The following is a 12,729-nucleotide window of genomic DNA, read 5'->3' as shown; positions in this document are numbered from 1 at the left end:
CTAAGTGTTTTGCATGCACTAATTAGTGTCATCATCTCAGCACTATGAGGTACATGCCATTACTAACCCCATTATGCAGACGAGGAAGTGGCATGAGAGAAGTTAAATAGCTCCTATGGGATCCCACAGCTGGGTGGGTAACCAGATCCAGCTTGTCTACATTCAAGTGTTTGGTCTCTGTTTCCTTGTCGTTTGGTGTTTGAGGCAGAGTCTCCCTGTGTAGACCAGGATGGTCTTGCATTTGGAGATCTGCCTACCTTGACCTCCTGAGCGCTGGAATCAAAGACTTGTGCCACCATGACTGGCTAGTATTTGTTCTATCAGTCCACGATTTTGCTTCTTGATCAGACATGACCAAGTTCTCTACTAGATTTTGCTAATGCCCCACTTCTGGATTTTTCTAGAGAGCTTGTTCTGGATCTTTGTCTTAGTCTCCTTTGCTTCTTCAGGTTACAGATTCCTCTAGGATAGACTATAGTTCTATTTGCTTTCCACCGTGAGATTTCCCTCTTCTACAGCTGGAATGTAGGACAAGTTTTTCTTGGGTGGTGACAGTAAAGGGGGAGGGCATAGTCATGTTGTTTATAGTGGGTCAGTGGAAACATAGGCCAACTGACAGTCCTCACTGATTGCAGCTAGGAGTCTTATATGCTTACCTACTGTTGGAGTAGATAGTTCTCTATGACCAAGGGCACACTTTCTGAGAAACTCAGTCTCTTCCCAAATTTTCTGGGTTGGTATGTTAAGTGGCTTCTTCAAAGGCCTTAGATACCAAATGTAGAATAACATTCTCCAGGGTGACTCCCAAGGCACCTGCAGGTCCCACTAGGCTACCATACAGAGCTATGATATCAGACTTTTGCTTCTGATTTAGAAGGAAGGTCCTCTCGACCTTTTTTTTTCTTCCGAGAAGGACACAGGGAGAGGAACCCCTGACCTGCTTTCACCCTAGAAATATCAGAACTTGCAACCTTAGAGAGTTTTTTCAGGCAATACCGGTATATCTGCCTCGGTTGCTTCATGGTGTTAGACAGAGAAGGAGGAGAAGGTTAGGGAGTGGAGAAGATGGAGAGGGAAAAGGAAAGGGAATGGACTCTGAGAAGGGACAATAAGGAAAACTTGTTCAGAAACTTTGCTTCTGTGACATCTTATTGAGATGTTTAGAAAAGTGGCCTTTTCTATGTAATCCTTATATGCCTGGAAATGGTAACCTATAGCTTAAAGGCATTGCCTAAACAAAACCCTCCAAGCATGATGCTCAACCTGAAAAGATCTTTCCAATTAAAACAAGCCTTTCCAAGGTTGCCAAACAGGGTTGCTCCCATTCAGCTGGATGCGTGGGTAGTTCCCACGAAGCTGTGAATACTGCATGAACACATTGACCAGGTATTTCTAGCCAGACAAATAGGTGAAGGATTCATTTCCTATAAAAGACACTTGATTACAGCGTTGAAACAACGTACACATTCTAGGCTTGCCTGGGACGATGCCTACCCAGGGCTCTGCGTTGTAGATGCTGATTGACTCAGCCTATGAATTCTTCCTAAAATGAGTGTGTGTATGTGCGTGCGTGCTTGTGTGTGTGTGTGTGTGTGTGTGTGTGTGTGTGTGACACACTTTCCTTTGTTTCTGAACCTTGTTATCCTCATTCCCTCTTATTTGAAGAGGTCATTTGCTTTTAAAATGCCCTTTTGTTACAAAAACTTTGTTTTTAAATAAAATGAGTAGATAAGGATAAACATAGCCAAGAAATGACTCATTTCTGCCCAGAGTAAGATACAGTTCTCATTGTTTGCTACATGGGAATCATGGGAGTTCCTAGTAAGATGCTACAGCAACTAATCGCTAGAAATCATCTAGAGAGCACCGATACCACTTATATTCTTTAAAAGATACTTGGAGGAGGAGTTTGAGGATGTTATTTCTGGCATCATGTCCTGTTTATAGATAAATGACTAGACACAACAGGGTGAGTCACATCACAGCAACATGTGACTGTGATTATTTTGTGAGAGAAACCAAGCAGGACATAAGATTTGAAGAGTCCATGATGGAAAGAAGGCAAATGGTGCCTTTGGGACTGAACCAGGGGTCAGTGTCTTGGAGTCGGTTCATCGTTGGTTCCTTTAAATCTCCTGTTTGGGTTTTATTGCTGTCCAGAGCAGATGTGTTAGGATGTGAAGTAGAAGAAAGAGTTGGATTTCTCATTGACCAACTGCTTTTTCATCTGGTCGCTAGACTCTCTATCTGTGATATGAAAAAGGCAACCAGCTGCTAACAAAATACCTTTCTAATGTTAAAGGTCACCCAGTCCATGAGCTTGGACAAAGAGAATGGTTGGTGCTGATGACACAAGGCTCCGAAATGGTTTCTCATTAGAGGCAGCAAGTATTGGGAATGGAACGCTGAAGCCCTGAAATGGCATCAACGCTATTGTGTATTGCTGCTAGATGAGATTACATAATAAATAATTCATTAGGGGAATTTAAAGTACTTAGAACTAAGCCTCATCATTGTGTGGCATTGAGCGCTAACTTCTGTAACCAGTGGTTTCTTCAGGGGTTAAATGAGATTATTATTACTAGCTACTTTATGGTGGTTGTGTGATCATCACTTGAGTTCAAGAACTTGATAATGTGTTGACTATTATTGGTTAACCTTGGCTTAGAGTCAAGTAGATGGACACGTGGAAGAGGTCTGTGAGTGTGGCCATCTATCAGGCTAATGTCAGAGTCTAAAAGAGAGGGTAAAAAATAGGGTGAGTAGAGATGCTCAGTGCATACTGTTTGCATATATATAGAGATCACACGGAGATGATACATGCATGCTGTCTCTGTATGTGGAGAGATCACATGGAGATGTTCAGTACATGCTGTCTGCATATGTGAAGAGATCACATGGAGATTGTTAGTCCATGATATCTGGACATATAGAAAGATCACAGTGGATCCTCATTACTGCACAATTATTGTGCTCACTTAAAAAGACTGGAAAAGGCACGCATGAAGGTGTGTGTTCTTGTATATGCACGAGTGCATGGGAAGAGCACTGGTTGATGTCAAGTGTCTTCTTTTATCTCTCTCTATTTCAGATTTTTAGAAGACCTGTCTCTCACTGGACCTGTAGCTCACTGATTGGCTAGGCTGGCTAGCCACAAGCTCCAGCGATCCTCATGTCTTTGCCTTTCCAGCACTGGGATTACAGGTGCAGATAGCAGCACCTAGCTTTGTATGTTGGTTCTGTGGATCCCAACTCAGGTTCTCATACTGCTGATCTATTACTGAAGTATGTAAAAAACAAACAACAGGCACACAAAGAGTCCTTTACTCCATACCCCCCCCCCCCGGCTGTATATAAGATACTTATTTAGTTTTCTCTAAAAAATCTGAACTTTGTACTGCCTTTTTTTGTCGTAGGTATACAAAATCCTGAAGATTTTTTTTTTACATGCTTTTATACTAAGGAGGCAACTAAAAGTTATAGGCCTTTGAGGTGCCAGATTCTCTCTTTATTATGCAGGTCATAATATTTTAGTTTTAGCATGGTGGCATGGAGGGTATTTTAGTTGGAGTAGGAGAAAGTTGTCTTTTTTTCTTTTTGGCATAAACAGAGAATGTCATTACCCCATCAGCTCAAGGTGAGTGATTCCTAAAGCCTGGGTTCAAATAGAATCAAATTCCCAGAGTAAGGTGAATAGTTCTCTCTCACCTCTTGCCAAATGGTTTTCCAGTTAGTGTTGATGGTGTATACCAGACAGCATCTACCTGGCCCAGCACTGAGTCAAACCAAAAGGTAACCTCCATGGATGGAAACGACACATGTCTAGGGTCTAACGTAGGGACTGCAAACTCATTTCTGCCTAGCACTGCACACCATTTACAAAGCCTGGTCACCATCATTAGCCCACTGAACCCCTCCATTATATGCCAGGCGAGGCCAATGTGGTTAAATCACTTTTACTCAAGGTCACGCACAGACTGGGTGGAGCGTGCTCCTGGTTTCTGAGCTCCAGTTCTTTACTCTCTCCAGATTTCCATCTTGCAGGCTGAGCTACTACGCAGGGAGGTGCTGACAGCAGCCACTCTGCCTATTTCAATGAGAAATTCACAGCAGGAGAGACCTTCCTGGGAGTTCTGCATTCCGCCTGCTTTGTCTGGAGGAAGCACATGGCTGAACCATGAGCTCAACAAGGCAAGCATCTTTGGTGTGAGCATCAACTGGTATCTGTTACATACTCTTAAGAATTCAAATGCTTTATTACTATAATTGTGGGTATAATCACAGGAAATGTTGTCCTTTTTGTCTGCCCCGACACTGAACATTGTTAAAATGCCCAAATCATGACTGCATAACTAAAGTCACAGAGAAAGAATTTGAAAATGAAACAATTTTAAATTGACAAAAGAAACGTGGGTCTAGGCTGTAGCTAATGGCAAACGCACACAATGATCACGCACAGAGGGGGTTCCACGTGGTCTTCACAACAGCCCTGTGAAGTAGGCGCGGTTCTCATTGAGTCATTTTGACGAAGGCTGAAGGCTGAATGCTCTGTGCAGGGTCACGATAGGAAACGGGCAGGTTTAGGACATCGGGTCTTCGGACTCAACATTTTGTTTTGAAGTTAGATATTTTTGTTTACTAATACCTCTGAAAAGCTTCAATAATTTTTTTTTTCAAAGAGTGTCTTCCCTACTCTGTGGTCATTCTCTAGAAGTCGTGAGGCTGGCTGGTGTAGAATGGTGGCTGCTGGTATTTGGAGCTTGCTTGCGAGCAGAGAGTACTCACTAATGCTCTTTTGGGAAGTCTGTGGATGATACTTCCATCTTTCTCTGATAGACAGATCGAAGCAGGGATCTAAGCTATTTTGTCATTGTTACCCATCAGGCCTTATGTCTTGAGAAATCCAGCTCTATGCCCCTTGTCAAACCAGCGGCTCAAACTCCCATACCCTAAGGGATAGAAAGAGAAATAGCCAACATTTAATGAAAGGACCCAGGCTATGGCTTCAAAATGACTCCACAGAGAGAGCCCTAGATTCATCCCATACAGCCAGCCTTGATTCTTAAAGCTATTTGGAGAAGAGCCTTGTGGCTCCCACAGCTTCAGAGACTATGGATATTTGCCACACGTGAAGGCATAGACCTGTAATTCCAAATATGCCGGAGGCAGAGGCAGGGAGATCGCAAGTTTAAGTCCCACCTGGGATAAAACATGAAAGTAAGGGTGGGGGAAGAGTATAGAGCATGCAGGAAAGCCCCCAGGACCCCCGAAGTTACTTTGGTGAAGGGGACATGTACTAGTACAGACAAACAATGGTTGAGGTAGCAAAGGTCAGCAGGATCCAGGCTTGTCATTGCATCATTCCCGGAAACAAGACTTCTTGAGTCTTCCTTATTTCTTCTGGTCCTGTGCTGGCTTCATGCTATATCCGAAGAAGGAATCTAGAAGGCAAGGCTGTGGCTTTTTACCTTCACGTGCCAGTTGCCAAAACCAATCCCAGAACTTGTCTGACTGGCTCTACGGAGGCACGGAGATAAACAAGGCTTGAGTAAACAAAAGAAAAACCTGCCTGTCCATCACGTGGCGAGGCAAGCAATGTAGAACGTCTCTGTGGGCACTCGCTAAATCAGTTCCCATCCCAGCGATAATGCCAAATATCCTTCCAGAGAAACATGCCTTATTACCATGTTGGTAGCAGTGGCTCGGGGAAGGAGAAGAAGAAAAGATGGGGACCCACTGTAGTAGTAAGAAACTAAGTACCTTAAGGGACTGGGGGTTTCTTAAACCTTTCAGACAGGAGCATACACTGGCCTCTCTTTCAAGTATGTGGGTCATTCTCATCACCTTGGGATGCTAGACTTTGGCGAGTCTGGTGATATAACAAGGCTGCACATGCTCGTGGGAAGAAATGACCTTCCCGTCTTTGATCTCCTTGGTGAGGGTGCAAATCTTAACCAGTATCCGGGATGGGGGTCCAGAGGCTTTGCAGGGCTTGTGAATCCCAGGGAGTGAAGACGATGTATAAACTGGGGCAAAACACTCCATAGCTCTGGCTTGATGGGATGGCTCGCATTTGGTGGCACATGGGTTACAGGGAAGCCTAAGTAGAAACAGCAACAGCAACAACAACAACAACAGAATTTTAGCAGTGATTAATGAAGGGCAATACTAGCTATGAAGAAGATGGGAGTGGCTAAGCTTTCGATACTTGTCACTCAAAATAAGCACTGCTAAATGCCTATTCACTCATTTCGTGCTGTGGTTAGTAGAAGAACCAGAATCAGAGCACATCTCTTGGAAGCCAGCCTCCTGGCTTGAGAAGTATTACCTGGGATAAGCTTATACGCTAGCCCCATGGGAACCGCACTGCACCAGCAGTCAAAGGCAGGGGCAGGGCTCTGCTCTCTCATTTGCTAGTGGGCAATGTTGGGTGAACCAGTCAGCCCTCTTGAACTTTGCGTGGGCAGAGTGGGCATAGTGGGAACTAAACTCGCAGATCAACGCGGGCATGCAGCAAGTGGAGGGGCTTGCTGTCTGGAAAATGAAGATGAGTCAGATAATTTTCTCGGGTGGGGAAATTTTTCATACAGTTAGTGGTGATCTGAATCCCACTTATGGGGGAGTCTTGAGCACATTACCAGAAAGTGTGAAAGTACCCACTGAATGTCTCTAAGTTGTTGTTGTTTGTTTGTTTTCTTTTAGAAAATTGGAGTAGCCAGCAGTTTGCAGTATACTCTTACAATACATGGACAACTGGTGGCATTTTGGCATACTGTATAGTTCCTCAAAGGAGAAGCATCAGCTAGCAGTGCACTTGTGTGGTGTGCGCATGCCCATAAAGAGAACACAGTGGGCAGAGGCGACTGGTTCTTTTGGGGGGTTGTCATATCCTTTGCAATTTTAATGAAGCTTTTGTGGGGTTCATTTGGCCTGTATTATTTCAAAGAACTCAGGGCTAGCTGAGTTCTTTATGGGTCAGTTGGCTTATTTATCATTAAAACAAAACACAAAGTTTATTTGTAAAAGAAAGGATCCTGAAACATACATGTCAGCATGCTCCTGTTGGGGTGAAGAGCTACAGCTAGAGAGTTGGGGGTTTCAGCCTGAGCTCTGTGGTCTCCTATGGGACCAGGGTTGTCCTTTCTCATTTCAGCAAAGTACCATGTTCATCTTTGACTAATGGTTCTAACCTTCCTAGTGTTCCTCATGCTGTGGTGACTCCCCCAACCATAAAATTAATTTTATTGCTGTTTTATAACTAATTTTGTTACTGTTACGAATTGTAATGTAAATATTTGATATTTCTGAGTTCTTAGGAGACCCCTGTGAAAAGGTTGTTTGGCCCCCAAGGGATCACGACCCCTCCCCCCCAGGTTAAGAACTGCTGTCTTAGTAGGATGCAAGCTGTAAGGAACTAACTCGGTATGTTGCTCTTCAAACCAGTTTAGTTCCACCCGTATCTCAAACTGGGACTAGGTTACAACTGTAGGTCTTCAGAGAATATTTGATAATCACCATCCAGATTTCCCCATCATTGACAAGGAGATCAAAGCACTGTTCTCTGATGCCTCGCCCCTACTCCCTTCTGCGTGTGTGTGTGTGTGTGTGTGTGTGTGTGTATCTTGTGTGTGTGTGTGTATCTTGTGTGTGTGTGTATCTTGTTCATGTATGTTTTTTTAATTTTACATACCTGCCATCAAAGCTCTCCAGAAGGCTTCGGTAGGTGGCAATCTCACACTCCAGCCGGGACTTGGTGTCCAGCAGAACTTCATATTCCTGGTTCTGTCTTTCCAGGGCACCCCGGATATCTGCCACCTGAGCTTCCAGGTTATGGATCAGACCCTGGATCTGGGCCAGCAGGGTTGTGTAGCGGGCCTCTGTCTCAGTGAGGATGCACTCCTGGGAATCTCTCTATGGAAGGGGAGGAAGATAAATTTAAAAGATGACTCTCTTTAAATTCCCTTAAGATCATTGTTAAGGCCATTTTAAACAATAGTTTCTTTGTGACCACGCTAATGGCTCTCTGAGTCCTTTATCACTTCCTAGCCAAATACCTCCAGGATAACAATGATAGTATTGCTTTCCTTTATCCCTTTTCATTTTTATCTTTCTGGTTAACCCCCCACCACTTTGCCACTTAATCTCTTACTCTCTGGTGAGAGAGGAAAAAGAAATCTGCCTCACTTTACTGAAGCTCAGGCATCAGAATCACACCAGGACACGTCATTCAGCCAGCATTTGAGTCTTTCAAAGGAAGTGAGCAATGTTTAACTACAGGCATTTCCCTCAATGGGTCAGTTCCTTTATAAGTAAAACATGAACGTTGGAATTCGAATGTGTCAAGTTCTTTCTTGTAAGATAATGGTGCGATTTTAGGTTTTAATAACCCTGGTTATTCATATGATTATCTCAGTTTTTATAGGTGAGAAAAATGACGTTCAATGAGTTGGCCCACATCACCGGACTAATAGGTGATGAAACTTGGGGCAAGGTTTTCTTCGTGCCCCTCCTAGAGGACATTTGAGCACTATCCTATTTCAGAGACGCAGTCTCAGGAAGCAGAGGTGGTGCTGGCTCTGGGACCTGATCCCGACTGAATTCTTTGGTGACTTTGAGACTTTGGTGACTGCTTTTAGATCTCAGTGTCGTTATCTGTGAACTAGGTGTGACGGCCGCTTAGTGTGGATCTGGCTTGGGAAAGTCCCCCATGTTCTTGGAACCTCATCAATAAAGCTGGCTAATGATCTACACCATCTCTTTCAGAACTTTGTTTCAGAATTCCAGTGTGATACTTTATAGTAATGCCTTGTGTAAAATAGATCCCATGCTCTCCTGGTGTTTCCAAAAGGGTTTTCTGTGGGTCATGATCACCACCACACACTCGTGGGGGAGAAAGAGCTTTCATGGTCAAATAAGTTCTGAAATGCCAAGTACCACATATCTCCTTGGAGATCTATAGTGTGAGCCACCTTGCAGGCTAGCTTGTGAAGAGGCTAACCTTTGTTTCACCCAACATTTCCAAGACTGACTTGACCATGCAGGTCTTTTCTAGCCACAGACCCTTTAACCGACAAGGACACAGCCTGGGAAACAGTGACACACTCAGACACCAGGGACTGTTGCCACCAGTGTAAGGTTAGGCTTGGTAAAACGCCCTGGGTACCATTCGGTGCTGGGCCTGCAGTTCAATCTCGAGGGCACTCATGGTACGTCTCAGTTCTATGATGTCCTTCTGGCAGCACTGCTGTTGTTGAGAGCTGGTCACTACTTGTTGGTTCAGTTCCTCCATCTGAAACACAAAGATTCCAGGCGTTTTGCAAGGAAGCAGGACTTGCAGAAGGACTCCTGGAAATGTCAGCGTATTGTTATTGACTTGTTTGCCTCCCTACCTGTGTATTGAACCACTGTTCTACGTCTTTACGGTTTGTCTCCACAATGGACTCGTACCGACATCTCATTTCTTGTAGAATTTGATTTAGGTCAACGGCAGGGGCAGCTGTTACTTCAATGTTGACTCTGTCCCCAAGCTGGCACTGTAAGGAATTGATTTCCTATGGAGAGAGAAAGAATGCAAAGTTGTTTAGTGAATAGATGACCCTTCCCTACTTCTTGTTTCAATCTGATAGAAATAATTTAGTTTAATTGGGTCTGAACAACAGCCCACAACAAAGGGGTACATGATTTATAGGTGTTACTGAGGTACCCTACGATGATTTCAGGTATGACTCTGTGCACAAATATGCACAGAGAAAGATCTTGTGACTAACAAGATCAGTGTTTCACAAATTTTAAGATCATTACTAGGGATGAAAAATGGAGGCAGTAACATGGAGGTGGGCTTTGTGTGGAAAGACCACCATCTCCAGGGTGCCCGTATGAACTTGTGCCAGAACTGGCTTGTGCCAGAATGGGCTTTTTCCAATAGGAGGTGGCAGAAGTCTGTTCAAGGATTTCTACAAAAGCTAGTGAAGATGAGAAAATCGTGACGATGGACAGTATTCTACCCACGTGGCATTAGATGTAGTACAGTAAGCTGATGGTATGAGCGGTAGCAGTAGAACGGAGACGTGTCTAGTGGGGATACACTTTGTTATACACAACTCAAAGAAACTGATGTTAAACGGAGGGGTTAACTTGTGATGACTGTTGGCCTTTTTCTCACCTCTTCATGGTTGGTTTTGAGGCACAGAAGTTCCTCTGTCAGAGACTGGACTCGCGCCTCCAGGTCAGCCTTGCTCAGAGTCAACACATCCAAGATCTGCTTCAGGCTCTTGGCATCGGCTTCCACGAGCTGGCGGATGGATAACTCAGCTTCGTAGCTTTAAAGACCAGAAGGACAAAAAAGGCATTAGAAAGCAGACGTACAAGGCAAGCTCAGCAGAACTTCCGGCTTCATTCTCCTCTGGGACGCTCACTGAGTGTGTCTCTATGGGAGACTTTGTTCCTTTTAGAAGTGAAACCATTTGATCCACATCATGACTTAGTCTGCCAGAGTGGTGCCCACCTTGCTGCCTTTTGAGACAGAGGGAGTTTATTTTCCTTCCTTTGCTCCCAAAGGCGACACAGTGTAAGAAAACCATTGGGTTTGGGTTCACAAAGCTTGGTTTGTATCTTTGGCTTTGTCTCATATTACAAACTTTTGTGTAAGTTCCTTCCTCATTATACCACAGTTTTTCTTGCCTGGAACAAGGTTGCGAGCTATTGGCCCTACCTGTCTCCCTGAGGGCAATCCTATGGGTCTGAAGGCCATCCCTACAGGTGCTGTGTGCAGTCTGAGGGCTGTTACTCTCAATCAGTTGAATCTGAAGGTCTTTTCTGGGTTGATGCTGATAGGCTATGGCTTAGTGGATGCAGGGACAGCCTTATGGGGATTAGTGGATGCAGGGACAGCCTCACGGGGAATGTTTAAGTCAGACTCGGGGTGAGCCCTATCACCGGCGACAGTGCTGGGCAGGCTTACTTGGCTCTCAGGTCATCTGCAGCCAGTTTGGTGTTGTCAATTTGTGAGACCAGTCTGGAATTCTCAGCCTTGGTACACAAGATCTAGAATTAAGAGATTGAACACCCAAATGAGACGAACACCAAGATCCCTTACTTTAAGAATGGTGTGTTCCAGTTAGCAGAAGACTAGTTAGAATTTTCCTGAATCTTCAGAGAGATGCTTAAGAGATGTGAAAAATACTGTGTATGTTGTTTTTTCTATGAAAATATTGCCTCTTTTCTAATTTTTCCCCATTACTATAGCATACTAAAGAGCAAAGAGTCGAGGCATATTTTCTCAGAGTCTAGAATGGTGGCTGGAACATTTTTTGTTGGTGTTCAGTAAATATTTGTTGAAAAAAAATAAGAATTGAGTAAACCCAGGTGTGTAGCAGCAATCTCTGGGCAGGAAACTGAGGTCTGGTATACAGACACACTATCTAAATACTGTGAAAATGACAATATGGATATTAAAGGTCCCAGTAACACAGATAAAGAGCTAAAAGTATTTGGAGAATTTAAAAAGCAAAATAACTTCTTAGAGCCCTGTTCTCTTATTTTTGTTTAAGATGTGGCCATTGAAATCTTATTAGTTTTCAATCCTGAGTTATAAAATGACAGAACACACAATAAAAAAGATATAGAACACATGTGTATTATCTCAAGATGAATTTCACTGAAGGAATACTGAAGGAATTCCTTCCTTCCTTCCTTCCTTCCTTCCTTCCTTCCTTCCTTCCTTCCTTCCTTCCTTTTCTCCCTTCATCCCTCCTTCCCTCCCTCCTTTCTCCCTCCCTCCCTTTTTCTTTCCTTATTTATTTTGGTTTTTACAGACAGGGCTTCCCTGTGGAGATCTGACTGTTCTGGAACTCACTCTTCAGACTAGGTTGACTTCGAACTCAGAGAACCACCTGCCTCTGCTTCCCAAGTGCTGGAATTAAAGGGATGTACCACAACAGCTCACCTCTTTTTTTTTTTTCATTCTTAAAAAACATATCAGCATAGAAGTTTCTAGAAAGACTAAAATCTAACAGATAACCACGGTTTAGAGACCATTAACTCATAGTTTGATTCAGCACTCTGCCGAGTTCTTACCTTCTGCTGCAGGCCCTCGATGGTGGTGTAGTAGGACAGGTAGTCGGGGCACAGGACAGGGAGGGCCTTGCCACACTCCTTCTGGATCTTATCTTCTAGTTCCGAGTTCTCCCCTTCCAGCATCCGCACCTTTTCCAGGTAGTTAGCGAGGCGTTCATTCAGAATCTGCATGGTCTCTTTCTCGTGGCTGTTAATGCCCTCCCCGCACCAGCCACCGCAGTCTGCCAGACAGGGATGAAAGTCGTAGACTCTTATCAAGTAGTTAGGGGTGCGATAAAGGCAAGGGGTGCGTCGACAGCCCTGGCCCTGGGCAGTTCTTTGAGCGTGGCCAGTTGATTGGCCATCATGGCAACTGCTGTTGTTAGCAGCGCTAGTCAGAAAATTTGTATTCCCAGGGCAGTTTTGGGGGGCAGCTGAAGGAGGAACCGTGATTGTAGAGCCCGTGGTATCCATGGTGTGTGTCCAGCTTCGGGTTGTCTCAGAGTTTGTGGTCACCACCCGAAGCACCCTCAACTGGTCCTAAATGCCAAGCCTGTGGCTTTTCTTCTTTGAAGTGCTTACTTATATAGCCTTCCTTCCAGGTGGTGACACAAGAGGTGGGGTGTTTTCCTTTCTAATGTTTATGGCGAACCCCACAGGAACATCTCATTAATC

The 12,729-nt window shown here is 44.2% G+C and overlaps 1 protein-coding gene across 1 annotated transcript; it reads right to left on the bottom strand.

Moving 5' to 3' along the window:
• Positions 1–5,188: 5,188 nt before the first annotated feature.
• Positions 5,189–12,528, bottom strand: Krt39 (keratin 39). Its single transcript, XM_048450609.3, has 7 exons — positions 12,076–12,528; positions 10,961–11,043; positions 10,163–10,319; positions 9,390–9,551; positions 9,164–9,289; positions 7,691–7,911; positions 5,189–6,100 (listed from the first exon to the last, which is right to left on the bottom strand). Exons 1-7 carry the CDS (start codon positions 12,526–12,528, stop codon positions 5,854–5,856), a joined length of 1,449 nt encoding a protein of 482 aa, XP_048306566.1. The 3' UTR covers positions 5,189–5,853.
• Positions 12,529–12,729: the final 201 nt, after the last annotated feature.

The sequence above is a fragment of the Myodes glareolus genome, chromosome 9, assembly GCF_982192425.1.
Source record: "Myodes glareolus chromosome 9, mMyoGla1.1, whole genome shotgun sequence".
Classification (NCBI taxonomy): domain Eukaryota; kingdom Metazoa; phylum Chordata; class Mammalia; order Rodentia; family Cricetidae; genus Myodes; species Myodes glareolus.
Note: the sequence above shows the minus strand (reverse complement) of the source record. Positions and strands in the feature narration are given on the sequence as shown.